Source organism: Neolamprologus brichardi, chromosome 13 (assembly GCF_056152115.1).
Source record: "Neolamprologus brichardi isolate AB-2024 chromosome 13, ASM5615211v1, whole genome shotgun sequence".
Taxonomy (NCBI): Eukaryota; Metazoa; Chordata; class Actinopteri; order Cichliformes; family Cichlidae; genus Neolamprologus; species Neolamprologus brichardi.
The window spans coordinates 13,195,095-13,214,294 of record NC_142116.1 but is presented as its reverse complement, the minus strand read 5'-3'; the positions used below and the strand labels follow the sequence as shown (position 1 = coordinate 13,214,294).

Genomic DNA, 19,200 nt, shown 5'->3' with positions numbered 1-19,200 from the left:
AGTGACTATTATGTTTTTCTTTATTATCCATAGTATAACATTAAAAGCAATGATCAAAACTGTTACTTAAAATAGCAATAACTGGGGATTATTTCAGCATTGATTTTAAGCATTCAGTTTAAAGGAATGTTTCATCTTATAGGTGTACTATAAATTTACAACAAAATCTAAACGCCCAGTCAGATATGACAAACCATATTTAACATTGTGCTAGCAAAAAACATTAATCTTGTAAATACATTAGTTAATATTAATTATTATTATTATTAATTAATATTTTATTTGCTTTTGATCTTTCACAAACATTTCAGGTTAAAAAGATTGTTTAGATTGATTAAAGTTTCAAACAACATTCCTGCTTTAAATTTTTAAACGCGGTCTAAATTTAGATATGATCTAATTTGATCTAATGAAGGGGACGTGGAAGTTACTTTAGTTTGTTGCCAGATCAAAGTTACATTAATTTGATTTTCTAAACATTCTCGTGATAAATTTAATTTATTCTGTACACTGTAAAATGTAGGCTGAACTCAGTTTTTATCAATTTGTTATTAGAACTCAATTTAAATAAGTTACAAGTAATTTTTATGCAAAAACGCTGCTAAACTCAGTTTATTTGAGTTGTCTTAACTTAGAAAAACTAAGTAAGCTGGAAGTTTTGCTTCTCAGTGCGGAAGGATGAAAGATGTGTTTTGAAAATGCCCTGTCACTACCGTCCTCCTCCCCTCTCGGATTAGTCCGCATGTTCATGGTGCCAGCATTTGTTATGGAATATGTTGAGCAAACCTGGAAAAGCGTCAGCTCAAGAAATTATTGTTGTCATTGCTGTGAATCTTTACCTGATACACTGACTCTCACTAAAAAGTGAGATAAGAGCCCAGACAAAATTATTCGGGAGGTGCAGCCGTTAGGGGTGGGGTGGGGTGTGGGGGGTATTTTCAATCCATAGCCATAACTAACTAACTAACTAATTATATATATCATGTTTAACCTCAGTAGCAAAAGACTGGGGGGTTGAAAAGAATATGCCAGGAGTTAGCTGTGCTCAGGGACTCTATCGAGCCTTGACCTCCCAGTCAGCTATCGTGCTGGTGGATAACAGAGCTCTCTGAAAACGTGGAAGCATTTTTGCAAATATGTGATATTTTGATCAATTAAGTAGATATTTGAGCATTACATAGCTACATTCTCGGCTGAAAATATCTTAAAAGGTTATTTTGTGACCCAGAAAGGGTAGTCTGGAGAAAAGGAAGATTGCATTTGTCGCCACGGTTGTCGGAGCCTGTGCGTACTTGTAAGCGCATGGCGGAGGAGCGCAGCTAAAAAACTTATTACTTTTTCTGGGTCACAAAATAAACTTTTAAGATATTTTCAGGCGAGAATATAGCTGTGTAAATTTCAAATATCTGTTCGATTTATCAAGACATCACATATTTGCAAAAATGCTCAGATGTTTTCGGAGAGGTCCATTTTTTTCATGCTTTGTGGCAGCTTTTGAACATCTGTAGCATCTATTAATGTCAAATCTAGTCTTTATTTAACAACATAAGCAAACTCTCTAAATCAGTTATATTTATATTAATCAGGCTGAACTTTAATCATACTTTAGATCAGCCTGTTTTACTTATTGTTTTATTTGTGCTTTGGTTTGGGAAAGTTGTTTCTGTACTGATCTTTTCCTGTCTTCTGTTATTAGACTTGAGATATGACTGCATTATGCTGTTGCTGGTGACTCCAGTTAATTCTACAAGACATGCCGTGTAAGTAAACAAACAACAACAGTTTGCCTGCATTTCTTGAAAGATCACATCCCCCAAACTTAGTTTAGAGGGTCTACACTGTAAATACTGAAGTCTGCATGTTTTCTAACAGCAAAATTTGTTTTGTTCCCAAATCATTTTGCACATCATTAGAATGAAAGTTATTGGCCATGTTTGCATAGCCCTTTTTAAAATGATGCTTTCATGACATTATTGTGTGTTGGGTGGTGGTCACGGCTATCCAGACTGACAATTGGGACATTGAATGTCACCTCTCCGGTGGGGAGGGGGCCTGAGATTGTCTAAATTGAAGTCTGTTTTATACCAAATGGAAAAAAAATGTTTTAAGAAAGCAATTAAGTTCATGTTCCAAAAAATATGATTGTTTGCTTGCAGGACAACAGGAGAGATGAGTCCTCCGTCACAGATGGTGTGGTCAGTGAAGATGGTCGCCTGCAGGTTCAAGCTCATTGCATCTCCAACCCACATCCACTGCCACTGTACTTAAGGGAAGTTAAAGACTTTCTTCTGCACCTACATTTGGATCACCTCAATCCATGATAGTCATTCAGGCAGTAATGCCTGGACTGGAAACAAGCCATCCTTAAAATAATACAACATTCCAGCTCATGTGTAGGAATGAAAAACAAATGTGTTGTTTAATTTAGAGACGGCACTTATGACAGAACAACAAATATTTTATTTTGATTATATAAGTAATGTAAGTACAAAACAAACTTGTGGTAGGTCTAAACTTATTTTCAGAATAATTACATCTGAGACTTTGTTTCATTGTAAGATTATAACAGTGATGGCAATATAATTTTGTTGTTCAGCAGAACAGTGTCCAGTATGTTGGCTGTTATACTTTGTTGTGTTTGAAAATAAAAGTTGGGCTGATTTTAACATCATTACAAAAAGTGTTGTTAATTATTTTTAATCATATTCAGGTTACCACAAATTGTTTTATCATTTAGTTGAACTTGAAATGTTTGTCAGTAAGTAAACAATTAGTACTGTACAGTGAGAAATATCAAGTTATTCTTAATACTACAGACTTCTGGGAACTAATTAGATTTTACAGTGTACTTTGACCATACTGAAAAATAAAAAAGACTATTTTAAACTGAAACGCTAAACATAAACTGCTCTTTACCAAGTTACATGTTACGTCTTGATGCAGGTTCAATCATCCAGGTAAGTGAATCCCCAAAAGTTGATTCTGTTCATCTGGACATGGTGAGTTGTCATTATGCAAATGTACTGTTTATAAGATTGGGGAAACCTGCAGTCAGCTGAGACTGAAGAAAGATACAACAAAATGCAATATTATGCTAGCAGAATGTCACTAATCTTGTAAATTTATTGGTTAATATAGTCTATTTGTAATTAACAGAGCACCTTTGGAATGTAGTAGAACAAGAGATTTGCATCATGGATGTCCAACAACTCCATCAGGGCCAAAATCTCTCAGGAATATTTCTAGCACTTTGTTGAATCTGGAGTTCCACAGGATTCCATGCTAGGACCAGTTCTATTTACATTATATTTGTTTCCTTTACACAGTATCATTTAAAGGTATAGCATACATTTTCATTGTTATGCAGATGATACAAAGCTTTATCTATCCATGAAACCAGATGACACACAATTAGTTAAACTGCAGAAATGTCTTAATGACATATAGGCCTGAATGACATGGATATTTCAGTGTCTAAATTTAGATAAAAATTAGGTTATTTTACTCACCCTAAAAATCTTAGAAATTACTTAGATACTTACTCTGGATGGGATTACCTTGACCTCCACTAACACTGAGATGAATATTGGAGTTGTTTATGATCAGGATATGTCCTTCAGTGTGCATGTTATACAAATAGGTATGCTTGCTCTTTTCCATTTGCAGTGTCTAAAATAAAAACATCCTTCCTCAGAGTGATGCTTTAAAACTACTTTCCACATTTGTTACTTCTAAAATGGACTACAGAAATTCACTATTATCAGGTTGTTCTAAAGCTCCCTAAAAGACTGCAGTTGATCCAAAACGCTGCAGCAAGAGTAGTGACAGAGACTAGAAAGAGAGAGCATATTTCTTCCATGCTTCCACTCTTTTCTAAAGTTAGTTGTTGCAAACTTTAGATTCTATTTAAAATCCTTCTTCTCACATACAAGATCTTGACTAGTCAAGTCCCACCTTATATCAAGGACCTCATATTACCATATCACTTCAACAGAGCACTTCACTCTCAGGCTATTGGCTTCCTTGTGATAGGGTATTTAAAAGTAGAGTGGAGGCAGAGCCTCAAGTTTTCAGGCCCATCTTCTGTGGAATCAGCTCTTACTTTGGGTTTGGCAGATATACAGCCTCTGGAAAGTTTCTTTTTTGATAAAGCTTATAGGAATGGCTAGATAAGTTGTCTTTTGTCCTGTCTCCCTGCCCTCACCCCAAAACGGTTGTGGCAGATTGCTGCGCTTCTCTAAACCTGGCATGCCAGAGTTTTTTTCCTGTTAAAATGTAGTTTTTCTTTCCCATTGTTACAGAGTGCTCGCTCAGAAGATCATCTGCTTTGTTGGGGTTATCTCTGTTTTCTCTGTATTCTTATAGGGTCTATACCTTACAATATTAAAGTGACTGTTGTTGCGATTTTGGCGCTAAATAAATAAAATTGAAGTAACGCTTATATTTTGTAAGGTTTAGAAATGTCTGGCTAGTTGATTACACATCTTTTTCTGTTGCTAAACAAACTTATGAACTCACTTATCGATACTTCTAAACTTTGAAAGACCCCTTTTAAGGAGGGGCTCATTCTCCCATTAGTGCTTCCTTACTGCGCCCTACATTTAATCATTAAACGTGGGCTACAATTAACCCCTTGTTGCCCCATTTTTGTGACAAAATAGATTTCCAACCAGGAAACTTTCTACTTGCTTATTTTATGACTGGATTCTTTAAAGAGATTTTTTTCATATGGGGTGAGGTGTGGTGTGAGCCAGTGGCGTCTGGACGTGTGGGGAGAAATGGGAAGACACCAGCGACTTCCTCGACGCCTCAGTAAGAGTGATTTTTACTCCTACGCTTGCCAGTTTGTGGCATTGGGTCGATATATCCAGCTTTACCCGGTTTTACCTCGGTTTTGTTGCTAGTCCCGTCTTTCTTGAGGTTTGCCGGTGTCCGCTTTTTTTTTCTAACGTTGAAGGAGGAGGGCCAGGAGGAGAGGCAGGGCCAGTGGAGTGCTACGTGTCTTGAAAGTCCCTTTTAAACACCCCTCTCCGTTGCCTCTTTCGATTACTACAGCCCAAAGTTTCTTGCTTTATAAGTCGATCCAGCATCCGACGAACATCCAGGCCTGCGTGTGTGCAGCGGTCCGAGTCCAGAGTCCAGGAGTCCTTTGGCGGCATAACACTAGAGCGAAATGTCCGGAGTGAGGCTTCGCACAGTGAGTAGATGTGGAGATAACAGGTCGAATCAGACACCAGCAATTTAAGCTGTCATCAGATTAGCCCCACAAAAAGCGAAATGTACTGTGTCAGCCAGCAGCCCGACATGTGTGCGAACTTAGTGTCACGTTAATAGACTACCTGCTTTAAGCCCTCCTTAAAAACGGCGATCTTACTACGAAGGTCTGCTGTTCGTGCAGAAAAAAAATCTTCTTTTTTTTCCTTAGGAGTGATTATTTATTTAAATGCAATTTTCTGAAAAGCAGGCTTTTTTTTTTACTGTCCTGCCAGGTGTGCCTGTTTGTAGACTTGCCTCGATTCTGAATGGGACAGTTGTTGTAGTAACGTATCCATGTCAGTGTAGTTCATTCATAACATAGAGTGTCTTTTGAGAGAGGGGAGAAAGAGGCCCCTGTTAAAGTGCCAGAGTGATGCTGCACGGGAATGCCGCGGACGTATGTGGAGCCACATATGTGGGATACACCACTGAAGGGGTGCATCATTAATGACACTGTAACACTGATGCAACCACGAAGATTAATCATCAGCTTTCTTGATAAAATTACTCAGTCACTTTTCAAAGGAAGTTGCGAAATTGTCGCTCCTTTTGACATTTAGTAGCTAATTCAATTGGCTAAGCTTTCAGAATTGCCATGCTGAGCAATTCAGGAGCAATTAAGTAAGTAAGAAATATTCATGTGTCATTTTCTTTGAGGAATTCGCTGACATACTTATCAGCATTTATCCCCTGTGATTTCCTGAGAAAGAGGATGGGAGTTGAACTGGAGCGAGGGGAGAAGAGTTACACAAGGGGCATTCTTTAAAAGGAATGCAACAACAAGAGAAAATGAAAAGGGGATTGAAATGAAAAGAGGGTAAAAAAAAAAATCAAGGTAGGATGGTATTATTACAAGAGGTATTACAACTTTTAACAGTGAATGATGGGACTTTGTTTTTCCAGCCAGTGCCATCATTGTATTCATGATGAGGTGGTGTTTTGGCAGCGCAAGGCTGCAGTGGAAGGTGGCTCCTATGTTTAAGAGAATAGCCCTGTTTGTCTAGGCCTCTCCCACAGCGTGTGGGTCTGTATATTTTTCACGTGCGGTATGCCTTCCATGTCCTTTGATTGAAACACACCTTGATTTGTGCTGTGTCAGAGTGCAGGATTTTTTTTACAACCGAGGCTGTGTTAGCACCGGGAAAAAAGGGCTCTTTTCACAGAAGTTCATCCAATGGCAGCTGGAATCCTGTGCGGTCCTTCGAGCTGTTAAACTACTTTCATATTGGGTAGGCATTATAGGCGTAAGGGTGTAGGGAAGAAGGGCGATTGGGTGCAGAGGGTGAACGTGTGGGCACGAGCACTGCCACATCATCGCTTGGCTACAGGCAGCACACTGGACACATTGTCAATTATTCCTCCCTCTCCCTCCCTCCCTGCATCCCTCATGAGCTTCCCTACCCTCCCATTTATAAGTCTTTACTGCTCCATTCATTCACATCCACATAGTTACTTTATCCTTGTAGAACCAGTCTGATTCATCTAATCTGAAAAATTATATATGACGTGTTACTTTACATGACTTGGAAGTAAATTTAAAAGGATCCAGTGAAAAGCAAATGCTATTTGTTCTATGACATCGTGAACAGCAGGTGAGACTTGTCTGTGATGTCTATCCAGGTAAATATGTCATTTGGTGTGTGAACTGAATACGCTCAAACTGAATACCCTTTTGTCTGCTTCTGAGCCTATACATTAGGTCTATATGTTATAATATATTAGCCTATATATTTATAATATATTTTGAGCCCCTGCTGCTTCTCTTTTAGAATCTCAACAAGGCGACCAATGTGGTGTACCAGGCCCACCACGTCAGCCGGTGCAAGAGAGGGCAGGTCGTGGGCACCAAGGGGGGCTTTAGGGGCTGCACCATCTGGCTCACTGGTAAATCTTTATAGTTTTTCCACCATATTTAGACTGGGATCAATTTGCTTATTTACTATACCCACCATACTTTTACCTCTAGGTTTGTCTGGTGCTGGAAAGACTACTATCGGTTTTGCCCTGGAGGATTATCTCGTCTCCCATGGTATCCCCTGCTACTCACTGGATGGAGACAACATTCGACACGGCCTGAACAAGAATCTCGGCTTTTCTGCTGAAGACCGCGAGGAGAACATCCGGCGTGTCGCAGAGGTGGCCAAACTGTTTGCCGATGCCGGCCTCGTTTGTGTCACCAGTTTCATCTCTCCTTTTGCCAAGGTGAGGAAAGCTTAAGAGTTACATGCTGCATGTGTTTATTTAAGACTGAAATCATTGCCTAACAAAGGTTGACGCTAGATTTTAAGTCGACCTCGAATCAAAAATGCATTAAAATCATGTATCCGTGCCGTTTCTCCCACAGGATCGCGACGAGGCAAGGAGCGTCCACGCAAGTTCCGGGCTGCCATTTTTTGAAGTGTTTGTCCACGCGCCTCTTGAAGTGTGTGAGAGCAGGGATGTGAAAGGACTTTACAAAAAGGCTCGCGCTGGAGAGATCAAAGGTCAGTGTGATGGTACTCACAGCAAGAAACATCTATGAGATATGAAAGTCATCCCAGACCCTATGAATATCTACAGGCTAGTTTACCACATGTTGTAATTCTGTCTCAGTCAAGGGATTAGGTAGTATTAATGCTGATAGGGTCTGACTGATATCTCTGGTTTATTGCCAGGTTTTACTGGGATTGATTCAGAGTACGAACGTCCAGAGCGTCCAGAGCTTGTTCTGAAAACCGGAGAACTCTCTGTAAATGAATGTCTCCATCAAGTGTTGGATCTGCTCAAGGAACAGGTAGGGTTCCAGTGCAGAAGACTTGCTCCAGACCTTTTAAAGCAGAATAAACCACACAGCACAGTGTACACAGACTCTACCCACAGTGTTAATTTACACTTGGCAATTTCTCAGCTGTGTGGCATGATGAAGAGGACACTATGTAAATGGTGTAAAGTTTGAATACTTGATCAGTCATTTTTTCATAAAGTAGAAATAAATCTTAATTTAAACATGAAGCTGTTGTACTAAAATAAGTTCATTATATTAAAGGAGGCCTATTAAGGGAGGCCTCACCCCCTTAAAACAAACTATAAGTCTTGATAATTAACATCAATCTTTCAGTGTTCTCTGCCCATCAATGAAATCTTTCACATGAGAAGGAAGTGGTTGGTAACAACTAGCCAGAGGCAATGAAGTACCTGGTACTTCAGTGGTTTTATATTGCAGCAGCAAACAATAGTGATTCAGCAAGTACAGTATTAAAAACAAAAAAAACCCTCCCAAAAAAAACCAGGGCTTTTTGCTGCAAATTACATAGAGAAACACAAAGGACATCATTTTAATTTACATGATCGTGAAAATGAGACGCACGCTAATCTCTGAGTAATGCACAAATAGAGTTTAGTTTACTCAAAGTCATGTGAATGAGCACTATGTTTGCACCTCATGTATGTACAAATGTAGATCTATATCACAAAGGCAAAACTGGAAAAACAGGTGAAGCTCAGAGCGTTGCATGTAAAGAGTGTAGCTCTTCGTAGAAAAGACACTGACCGACCTTTACACACACACACACACACACACACACACACACACACACACACACACACACACACACACACACACACACACACACACACACACACACACACACACACACACACAGTGAAGATTCTATTGAGTATTTAAAAGGCCATTGGGCCATTGTTTAAGGGATGTGTGTGTCAAGCGTCTTATCTTTACTAAAGGAAAGGTTGCTGATAGAGTAAATGTGTAAACGTGTGTTTTTACAGCCCTGGTCGTTGAGGTAACAGGTGATTGATTTTTTTGATTTTAAATATCCCTGCTGTGTCAACATGAATACGCAGAAGCAGTGTGTACACATTAATCCTGCTGTGTAGAATTACATCAAACAAAATCAGGCAAGGCATTCACAGATGTTTGATTTTATTGAAAGGAGCTTCCGTAAACTCAAACGGTGCAGAAAATAAATTATTCAGCCAATACTATACTTATGAATGTGCTATTTATTGAGTGTGCCGTGTCTGATTCAGAATGTAAACCTGTAATTAGACGCACTGTGTGCACCACTCAGCTATTGCCCAAAGACGAACTTCTTTGGCAAATGCAAATCATGCAAAAAAGCACCATTTTGCACCAAAAGGAACAAAAAATATGCAGCATACACCCAGCAGTATAGTTTAATCTAAAAAGAAATGTTATTTTACAGCCTTCCGATGCACTAACCGTGCTGTTTAAACTCTTAAAAGATCATTGAGTCCCTACATGAGCAGCGTTATTAAACCCTGAACATTCGTTTTCTTCTCGTATGTAGAAAATTGTACCAAATGAGATCCTGGAGGAGGTGACTGAACTGTTTATCCCAGAGGACAGGGTGAACCATGTTCTGGCTGAAGCAAACATGCTGCCCACCATCAGCGTTACAAAGGTAAGTACACATTCTACTGTCACATAGCAAATGAGAAATCAGAGTCAGTACTCAACATTCCAGACAGCTGTTCATGGGTACGTTCCATGCAGTGTGGACACTGTGTACTAAGGAAATATTTCCTTTTCCCTGGTTAATCAGTAGGGAAATGCTCACGTAACTGTCAGTCGATGTTCTGCAGATGCTAACAGATATGCAGCTTCTTGGCAAGCATTGTTTCAAACATTGTGAAAATAAAGGTAAATAAATCAGTAATGCTCATTTTAAAAAAGGAAAGTATTTTAAAGTGAATTCATTCTCCGTGTAGTCAAGTTGTTATTTTACTCTTTGTGTCTATAGTTGAAATGGTTTTTGTAAATCTGCAGCTCGTATTGTCTGTCTCTATTTTATTGTATTCCACTGGGGTCAATCCTTCCACTGTTAAATTATTCACTTATTTAGAGCAGGCCTACAGATTAATTTGTGAATACCACTGAAATGTGTTTAATTTGCAGTACAGCAAATGAAATATATGGCTTTCCTGAACTGGAATCGCAGTTTACAAGTATTTTGTGTTATTTTCTTTTCATCCTGCTGACGATGCTGTTTTATTCATCTACAGCTGGATCTGCAGTGGGTGCAGGTTTTGGCCGAGGGCTGGGCCAGTCCACTAAAGGGATTCATGAGAGAGAGAGAGTTCCTCCAGACTATGCACTTTGGCAATCTCCTAGATGGTAAGAGAAGTCCTTAAACTTTCAACATCTACAACATCTGGACACCCCCTCCCTGCTCCTAAAAGTGACATTAGGCAGCTGAATTGTGATTAATTCAGTTAGTGTGGGGATGTCAGACTAATTTTACATACACTTTGATCTTATGTGGGCCAGACCAGTGAATCTCCCCTTTCTGCCAGTGCAAAGAAATGTAACTACACATTTAATCAATGAGATATTCTAGCATAAGAAAAAGAAGTGCAATGTCAGCAGTAAAAAGTAAATGAAAGAAATCTCCTAGCATGACTCTTTTGGCTTAAATTGTAAGAAGTAAATGTGCAAACTTACAGAAATCTGTTATTGAATTATGAATTGCGTTCGGGGTGGTCTTTATTGATAGGAAAAGCTGTAAAATTGTGAAAATACAGTTGAAAGTCCAAAATTCATGTCCAGCCATACATTGGGGGGAAAACATGAATGAACCTCTAATTTTTAAAATAAGCACATGCTATAATAATAATGGATTGGATTTATATAGTGCTTTTCAAGGCGCCCAAAGCGCTTTACAATACCACTATTCATTCACTCACTGGAGCCATCGGCCCCTCTGGCCAACACCAGTAGGGTAAAGTGTCTTGCCCAAGAACACAACGACCTGGACAGAGAGCCCAGGGATTGAACCGGCGACCTTCCGGTTACAGATACGCTTCCCAACCCCCTGAGCCACGGTCGCCCTAGTTCCCTTAACATACAAAATTGCTCTAAAGCAGATAATGTACATGGACAGAAGTAACTGTAAAATATATTATTATTTAATGACAGACCAATTAATTCTTTGATTATTTCTTCACTGCCCAATAATAATAATTATTATATTTAATTAGACATAACAGCTCCTTTCTGAGATCACACTCCTTCTCTTTGAAGTGTTTGTCATTAGTGGGCTGCACCTGTTTTCATATATGTTTTCATATTTTCATGTATTTCAAAAAGAAAACACTTGGAGAATTATAATTGCTTGGCTTTGTATGTTTAAGATCACTCATCTTTTCTCTCAGGTGGGGCCATCAACATGTCTATTCCCATTGTCCTACCTGTTAGCTCTGAGACCAAGGAGAAGCTGGAGGGCTGTGCAGCGGTAGCTCTGGAGTACCAAGGTTCACGTGTGGCTGTTCTCAGGAACCCCGAGTTCTACGCGCACCGCAAAGAGGAACGCTGTGCCCGCCAGTGGGGCAGTACTTGTCCACAACACCCGTACATTAAGGTTATAATGCAGCTATTAACCTGTGCGCAGTTAAAAATTTGGAGACTGGAAGGTGTTCTCATGCCAGCATCACGCATTTTAATGATGAAAAACTTCTCTGCTTTTATCCGTGGCAGATGGTTATGGAAGGAGGTGACTGGCTGGTAGGTGGTGATCTGGAGGTGCTGGAGCGAATCAGATGGAACGATGGACTTGACCAGTACCGCTTTACTCCAAAGGAGCTCAGGCAGAAGTTCAAAGATATGAAAGCAGGTGAGAAAATCTAAAGTACAACACTGCAGTAACGATCAGGAGATACAAAAGTGGCTTTTTTGTTTGGTTTGTTGTCAGTAACTTCCAGTATGACATATATATTTCTCTATAATAAAGCAGTTATGGTAACCGGTGAAAACATGAAAAAATTAAAGCAGTGTATTTAGCAATACACCCTTTGTCTTTCAGAAAACTTGACTAAGGACCAGATGGAAAAAATTAAATGGTAACTTTAAAGCTGCATGGTGATTTTTGTGACAAGTCCTGTGATCAATGGGCACATATAGTATAGTTAGGTCTGTAAGTATTTGGACAATGGCAGTTTTTGTAAATTTGCCTCTGTACACCACCTCAGTGGATTTTACTTCACACAATCAGAATTTGATTGAAGTGCAGACTTTAGTTCAAGGTAACAAAAGTATTCAATTATTAACTGTTTAGCAATTACAGGCATATTTGTATATGCACTCCCAGATTTTCCAAGGCTAATCAGGAGTTTCATGGGCAGGCCTGTACTCTCATTATTCCCTGGAACATTAAACAAGTAAAACATCTGGAGGTATTCCAAGTGTTCAGTGGAATTTTCAGTATGGGGTCCAAAGAGATGTTGGTGCAAGTGAAAAAGCCCATTATTAGACCGAAACCCAAAATAAACCTATCTGAGAGATAGCAAACACTTTAGGATCAACAATCTGCTCAGAAACACCAAAAGGTCTGAGCGACTGCAGAGCAACCGCAGAGAAGATAACTTCAGTTGATGACTGCAGAATACAAAATTATATCCAATAAAAAAGAAAAGTTGTTTTCCTTCATTTTTACAACACTGGTTACACTTCGGAACTGGAAGGACAGATTAGATTTTCCTAAAAGCAACATGTCAAAGAGCCTACATGGTTGTGGAAAACTAAAAACAAGATTAACTTGTACCCAAATGACAGAAGTGATCTGAAGCATACTATATTACCTGTTAAACAAGACAGAAGAATATTCACATGTCATTATGGCATGACCATGTATGGTTACAGGTTGCACCAGTTTTTACTGATGGTTTAACTGCCCAATTACTTTTGTGCCTCTGAAAATTTGGGCAAGGTTGCAAAAATAGTAGTTGTTCCTTAACAGTTACCGGTAATGCAAAACTTTTGTTAAACCCCTTGAATCAAAATGCTGAAAGTCTGCACGCCAATCACATCTTGATTGTTAGATCTGAAATCCGTGTGGTGGCAAAACTAAGAAGTGTCTTTGTCCAAAAGCTAATGGAGCTAACTGTATTCCTGAATGCAATGAACAATTAAATGACATCATCTGTTTTTACTTTCACCCGCTAACTTTGATGTGACTGCTTTGTGCAGATATTGTTTTACCTATTCATGTTATCCACAATGCACTGTTTATTTTGGCACTTTGTGTTTTTACTCTGCTGAGGTTTGTTACCGGTGTGAGAGCATGGTGTTATCTGCACTAGGTGGACAATAACCTGTACTTTCTAATTGTTAACAAGCCCAAAGCAAAAAGAAACCAACAGTCTGTCTCAGTAGTTCCCATAGCATGCCAAGTCCAAACCTGTTTGTTCCCACCTAAGAACATTATAAAACATGTGATTTTTTAAAATAGCTTTGGACTGTTGTCATAGAAAACATCGACATCAAACAGAAGGAAATTATGCATTTTGGGCGCTGTGTTTAGTATGCTAAGGAGTAATTAATGTACATAGGACTGACTTAAAATAAACGCAATGCTATTTCTTTTATGCTTGTAATGTCACCCAGTGCAAAAGTTTAAAAAAATGCTGAATATGTGGTCAAAGTGGGAAGCATTAAGTCTTCTTCAATAACAAAGCCCTATAGGACTAGTTATGAAACATCAGATTAACATAACTAACAAGTAATGCAGATCTTGTAAGTGTGTGAATGTATAGCTAAATTTTATGTTAAACCCACAGTTAAACTACGCTTTATATATATTTGTATAGATAGATATAGAAGGAGGAGAAAATGTAAGTGGACAGTATTGTTGGTTTTTAGGTATAATGGGATTTGTTGACAGTAAGAAAAATATCAAATTCTATGCATCTGTCTGTCGTCACACACCACCAACATTTTTGTTGCTTTTGTTCTGATAAAAGTGAATTTAAACACTATGATCAGGGTGTATTTGAGTTCTGTTAAAGGCATGGTTCGCATGTTGGCTGTGACACATATTTTGGAAGGCATGATCATGAAGCACGTGTGTCTATTGTATGTTAATTTTATTATATTCTCCTCTGTCTTTAGATGCGGTGTTTGCATTCCAGCTGCGTAACCCGATCCACAATGGTCACGCCCTGCTCATGCAGGACACCAAGCGGCGACTGCTGGAGCGAGGATACAAAAATCCAGTCCTCTTACTTCACCCGCTCGGTGGTTGGACCAAAGACGACGATGTGCCTCTGCAGTGGAGGATGAGGCAACATGATGCTGTCCTGGAGGAGGGCGTGTTGGACCCAGCCAGCACCATTGTTGCCATCTTCCCTTCCCCTATGATGTATGCTGGACCTACAGAGGTGAGCAGCAGCGGTGGCTTATGGCTCACTCAAAGGTTTTAAAAAAATACATGTGCATGTGATATCAGCTTCAATGTCTTTCAGGTTCAGTGGCACTGCAGAGCCAGAATGATCGCCGGAGCAAACTTTTACATTGTCGGCCGGGATCCTGCAGGTATGCCTCACCCAGAGACTAAAAAGGACTTGTATGAGCCCACCCACGGTGGAAAAGTGCTGTCCATGGCCCCAGGTCTCACCTCTGTAGAGATCATTCCCTTCAGGGTAGCTGCCTACAACAAAACTAAGAAGGCTATGGACTTCTATGACAAAGACCGGTGAGTGATGAAAGATCTGCAGGTTTTTCTTGTAAGTTGCAGTCAATATTGAACCTCAAGGGGTCACACACTTCTAGAGATGCGAAATTAACTGCTAAAGCCCCGTTCACACCAGCCTAAAGACCGGTCAGTGACCCCCCTACTACCCACCTGAAGTAATCTGAAGTTAGCAAACACTAATAAAACAAAATACAAAACCCGATACTTGATTGTATATAAGCGTCTCAAATTTTATTGCTGAAAAATTTAATTCTACCCCTCCTTCATATCTAATGGATGATTGCACTATTCAGCTTCCTTTCACAAGCTAATGGCCCATATATGAAATGACAGACAATTATAAATATACGCATACATTCACCTAGAGCTATAACAAGGCTATTATAGTTAACTAAAATTAGATGGTTAAAAACCATTGTAATTAACTAAAATAGAAACTAGACTTGGAAAAAAAATACAAGGGACATCTTGTAGACAACCACTTTCTAATAGTTGTGTTTTTATTGTAATACCTGTTCTAATTTTTCCTAAATCTCACCTTTGACACATGTCCTCCACACAGCAATAATTAATAACAATTAAGGCTGAAACCAATAAAACTAAACTAAAACTAAACATTATTAAATAAATATTATAAATAAATATTAAACTCAAATGAACAAACTCACTCTGGAAGCCAACTTAAACTAAACATTATTAAGTAAATATTAAAAACTTAATATTAAAAACTCACTCTGGAACTTAAACTAAACTGAATTAAAAGCAAAAAGTCAAAACAAAATAAAAATAATGACTAATTATATGATAACTCCATTTATAGAATCACTCACACACAATCACTGACCTTAAGCGCATTCAAGTTTAATAAACAATACTATTTAGAATATAATATTTATATATATACTCTGAGACATATATGTATATATATATATATATATATATATATATATATATATATATGAACACACGTATATGGACATTCACATATACTGACATTCATTTAGCATGTGGTATTTGATAAAGTCCTTCGTCATCCATGTGCTTGTTGAGACTGTCTCTTTCTATTCCACAGTAAAAAAGTGCTGCACAAACATGAAACACTTTCTTCATTCAGTAAACTGGTTCTTATGTAGCACTTCTCTACTCTACCTGAGCAGTGAGAGCGCTCTATACAACACGTGTTATTCATACAAGAATGTTTTTCCATGCTTAAGTGTTTTCTATGTAACATTCATACTCCAATCAATGCATCTGAGAGCAACATGAGGGTCAGTATCTCACCTAAGGATACTTGGCATGTAGACTGTAGTCAGGATCGGACTGATTCCGATTAGTGATGACCTGCTCTAACTCCTGAGCTACAGTTTTTGGTGCAGCTCTCCGCTCACCAGCTGTTGACAGAATGCACATTTTTAAGGACAAAGGGTAGTAGCTCATTAGTACTTATTTGGATGTTCTTTACTGAACAGTAAAACATTGCATTGCCTTCAACAGACTTTTAGGGCAAAAACTTCAGGGCCAAACGAAAAATTCCAGACTGTACATTATTAGGCTTGTGCGTTTATATGTGTTCGTGTCGTAGTTGGTATTTGTGTCGAGATCTAATCATGGCGCTATTATAGAATTTACACATTTTCATTTCGAATAACCTGTCCTTCCCACTGTATACTCCTTTTCCCCCATTCTTCTACAATTTCTCAGACACGACGAGTTTCAGTTCATTTCTGGTACCATGATGAGGAGCTTGGCTCGGAGCGGGGAGAACCCTCCAGATGGTTTTATGGCCCCCAAAGCCTGGAGGGTGTTGGTCGAGTACTACACCTCTCTTCAGAAGAAAAACTAATCAACAAGCTCATGAGCAACTATCCAGTTTATTCTTTAGGATTATTTAAGGTGGGATGGATTTTTATTGGTGCAAACTGCAGCGGTGGGAGTTTTATCTTCACCAAATCAAAATATGAATCTCATTCCTGTAAAACAATGGGGAGATTTTGTGATTATATGCATATTACCTTAAGCTATGTGTTTTAATAAATTAAATCTAACTTGAATTTTTTGTATGACTGTACACATAGGAGCACATTCCAAGACAAGGAAATCTTTATATATATGCATACATGAGACACTGAAGGGCGCACGACAAAAAACATGCACATTGAAGTTTTTATTACCTTTTTAACATGATAACTGTATCACTGTATTTGTATCACCTGAATGAAAGCTTTTAGTCTTATCATTGCACACAGTGCCTACATGTTATAGATGCCATTGTGTTAATCCCTCATGTTAATCTTTCATATTGTTATGAAGTACTACAGGAATTTATATATATAAAATGTGTCTTTGTGTTAAATATATATATATAAAACTGATTTTTTGTTGTTGTTGTTGTTTTTTGTCTTCAAGATTTCTGTGACTTCATAAATTGTGCACATGCATTCATATTATAGGATCTTTGGTCATAGGAAAATAAATGTAAAATGAAATAATAAAAACACTTATTTGTTATATGACTATTTAGCGACTACATTGCACAGAGATGATATGTACTTTGAACAAGATGATTTACTGTTTTCTGCAGTACCTCTGGCCCGACTGTGACTGTGTGGCCCTGGTTGTGCAACAATACTTACCTCTTCTGTCTGTACAGAGTGCATGATTATCAGTGCTGTATAAGGTTAAAGGTCTGCCGGATAACTCCATTTAACGGATTGGGGGTGGGGTGAGGGGGTATAAAAAAAGTCCGGTACCAGTTGCGGCCGGAGCTGCGAAGCCAAAAGTGCAATGCCGCCATCTGCTGGCAGAAATGTGGAGAGGCGAGAAAAAAACGTCAATGTGTGTAAAAGGGCACAATCGAGCTTTGGTTTCCGCCTTAACAGCTAAATTCAGTGACAGCATATTGTATTTAATTACTGAGATGGACACAAAGACAGTCAATTATTCCTGCATGTTATCCTAAAACTTCCAGCTGTTCTTTTTATAGGAATAAACCGGACTAACAACAGTCACACTGTCACTTTGTGCATTAAGAGAGCTCAGGTTTTGGCTCTGGATTGACTGCTAACTAGATCTTCTATAACAGATTAAGAAGAACACGAGACGCTTTCAAATTACACTTAAGAGATGGTTGAGCGAAGTTGGAGGACTGATTCATTTCGCTTCTCATTAAGCTGCGAGGGCTTACATCGCTACAAGATAAGTGCTCTTCAGTGGGGAGAACGAGTCTTCGCTGTAAGAAGGAGATTCTTAATTAGCCTTACATGGGATCAGATCATTTAATCTGCGATGTTCCAGGTAAACCCATTTAAATCTGCTGAACTGTACCCTCACTACTTTATAAAATCTCCCAACTACTCTACACCCAGCTTGTCATGTCACAGAGAAATGACCACATGTAAATCTCCGGTGTCCTACAGACCTGCATATTCCTAAATACAGGCTGCAGTAACACTCCAAATCGGATGCACTACTCTAAGAGCAGAAGTCACATTCCCACTCAGATGTTCCGCATTGCAAGGCAGCTAATTTAAAATGACTATCAGCTGCACAGCTGTCAGGTTACATGGACTAAGCCAAGCCTCCTTGTTTCCAGATGCTGACTGATGTTGACACACAGTCTTACATTATGCGATCATTTTATCGGTGTTGTATTCTGTGACCAAAGGATCCATTTAACTGTCTCTAAAGCTTTCGTGAAATTTAAAACACAGTGAGGTAAGGTGGCTTCTGTTGGTATGAATGAAATACATCAGATATTGAGTTGCTGTTTTTGTTGTTCATTAGTCGTCTGATTGTATTTTCACACACACACACACACACACACACACACACACACACACACACACACACACACACACACACAAACAAGCGCGGAATGTCCCAGATGACAACTTGATTTTGTTTGTTTGTTCAAAGCCATTATTGAGAATAACAACCCAGTAAATAGGCCTGTATGTGACATTTGAGCAAGCGGAACCAGCAGAATATCCTGGCTGGATTTCCCTCCTTACTATGGATTATTGATCGATCGTTTCATCTCTGACTCTAAATACAATGAATAACTACTGTACACGATATTGTGAAAGATGCACCCTAAATTTAACTGTAAATTTATCTTCACAGTTTGCGCACACCTGTGTTTATTATGTCCGCAATTATATCATGCAGATTTAATCCTGTTCATTTCTTTATTTATTTATTTATGGTGGTGTTCATCATTGCAGACAAAGTGCATGATCATGCAATTAACCTGGGTATAAATTACTTGCTTTGAGAAGACTGAAAAAACAAAGGAACCAAGGGAGATATTGTCAACACATAAGCATTTCCTCTGTAAAAGCAAATGCAGTGCAAACTCGTGGTCGGCAGTTTGCACTGATATACTTGCCATACCCGAAATGACAGTTTAAACCGCGAAAAGTGACATTATGTTGGAAACTTCCCTAATTACATCACA

The 19,200-nt window shown here is 38.8% G+C and overlaps 1 protein-coding gene across 1 annotated transcript; it reads left to right on the top strand.

Moving 5' to 3' along the window:
- The first annotated feature begins 4,736 nt into the window (after positions 1–4,736).
- Positions 4,737–17,116, top strand: papss2b (3'-phosphoadenosine 5'-phosphosulfate synthase 2b). The gene is made up of 12 exons (XM_006783762.3): positions 4,737–5,197; positions 7,026–7,140; positions 7,223–7,458; positions 7,601–7,739; positions 7,911–8,029; positions 9,567–9,680; positions 10,282–10,393; positions 11,431–11,636; positions 11,753–11,888; positions 14,162–14,430; positions 14,515–14,744; positions 16,446–17,116. The coding sequence occupies exons 1-12, from the start codon at positions 5,174–5,176 to the stop codon at positions 16,585–16,587; spliced, it is 1,842 nt and encodes a 613-aa protein (XP_006783825.1). The 5' UTR covers positions 4,737–5,173; the 3' UTR covers positions 16,588–17,116.
- The last annotated feature ends 2,084 nt before the right edge of the window (positions 17,117–19,200 follow it).

What these genes read in the sequence shown, in the direction of transcription:
- papss2b (XM_006783762.3), top strand. Translation starts at nt 5,174, where the DNA reads ATGTCCGGAGTGAGGCTTCGCACA. An exon ending in CACAACACCCGTACATTAAG is followed by an intron (nt 11,637 to 11,752) that starts GTTATAATGCAG and finishes TATCCGTGGCAG; the next exon opens with ATGGTTATGGAAGGAGGTGA. An exon ending in GTTCAAAGATATGAAAGCAG is followed by an intron (nt 11,889 to 14,161) that starts GTGAGAAAATCT and finishes CTCTGTCTTTAG; the next exon opens with ATGCGGTGTTTGCATTCCAG.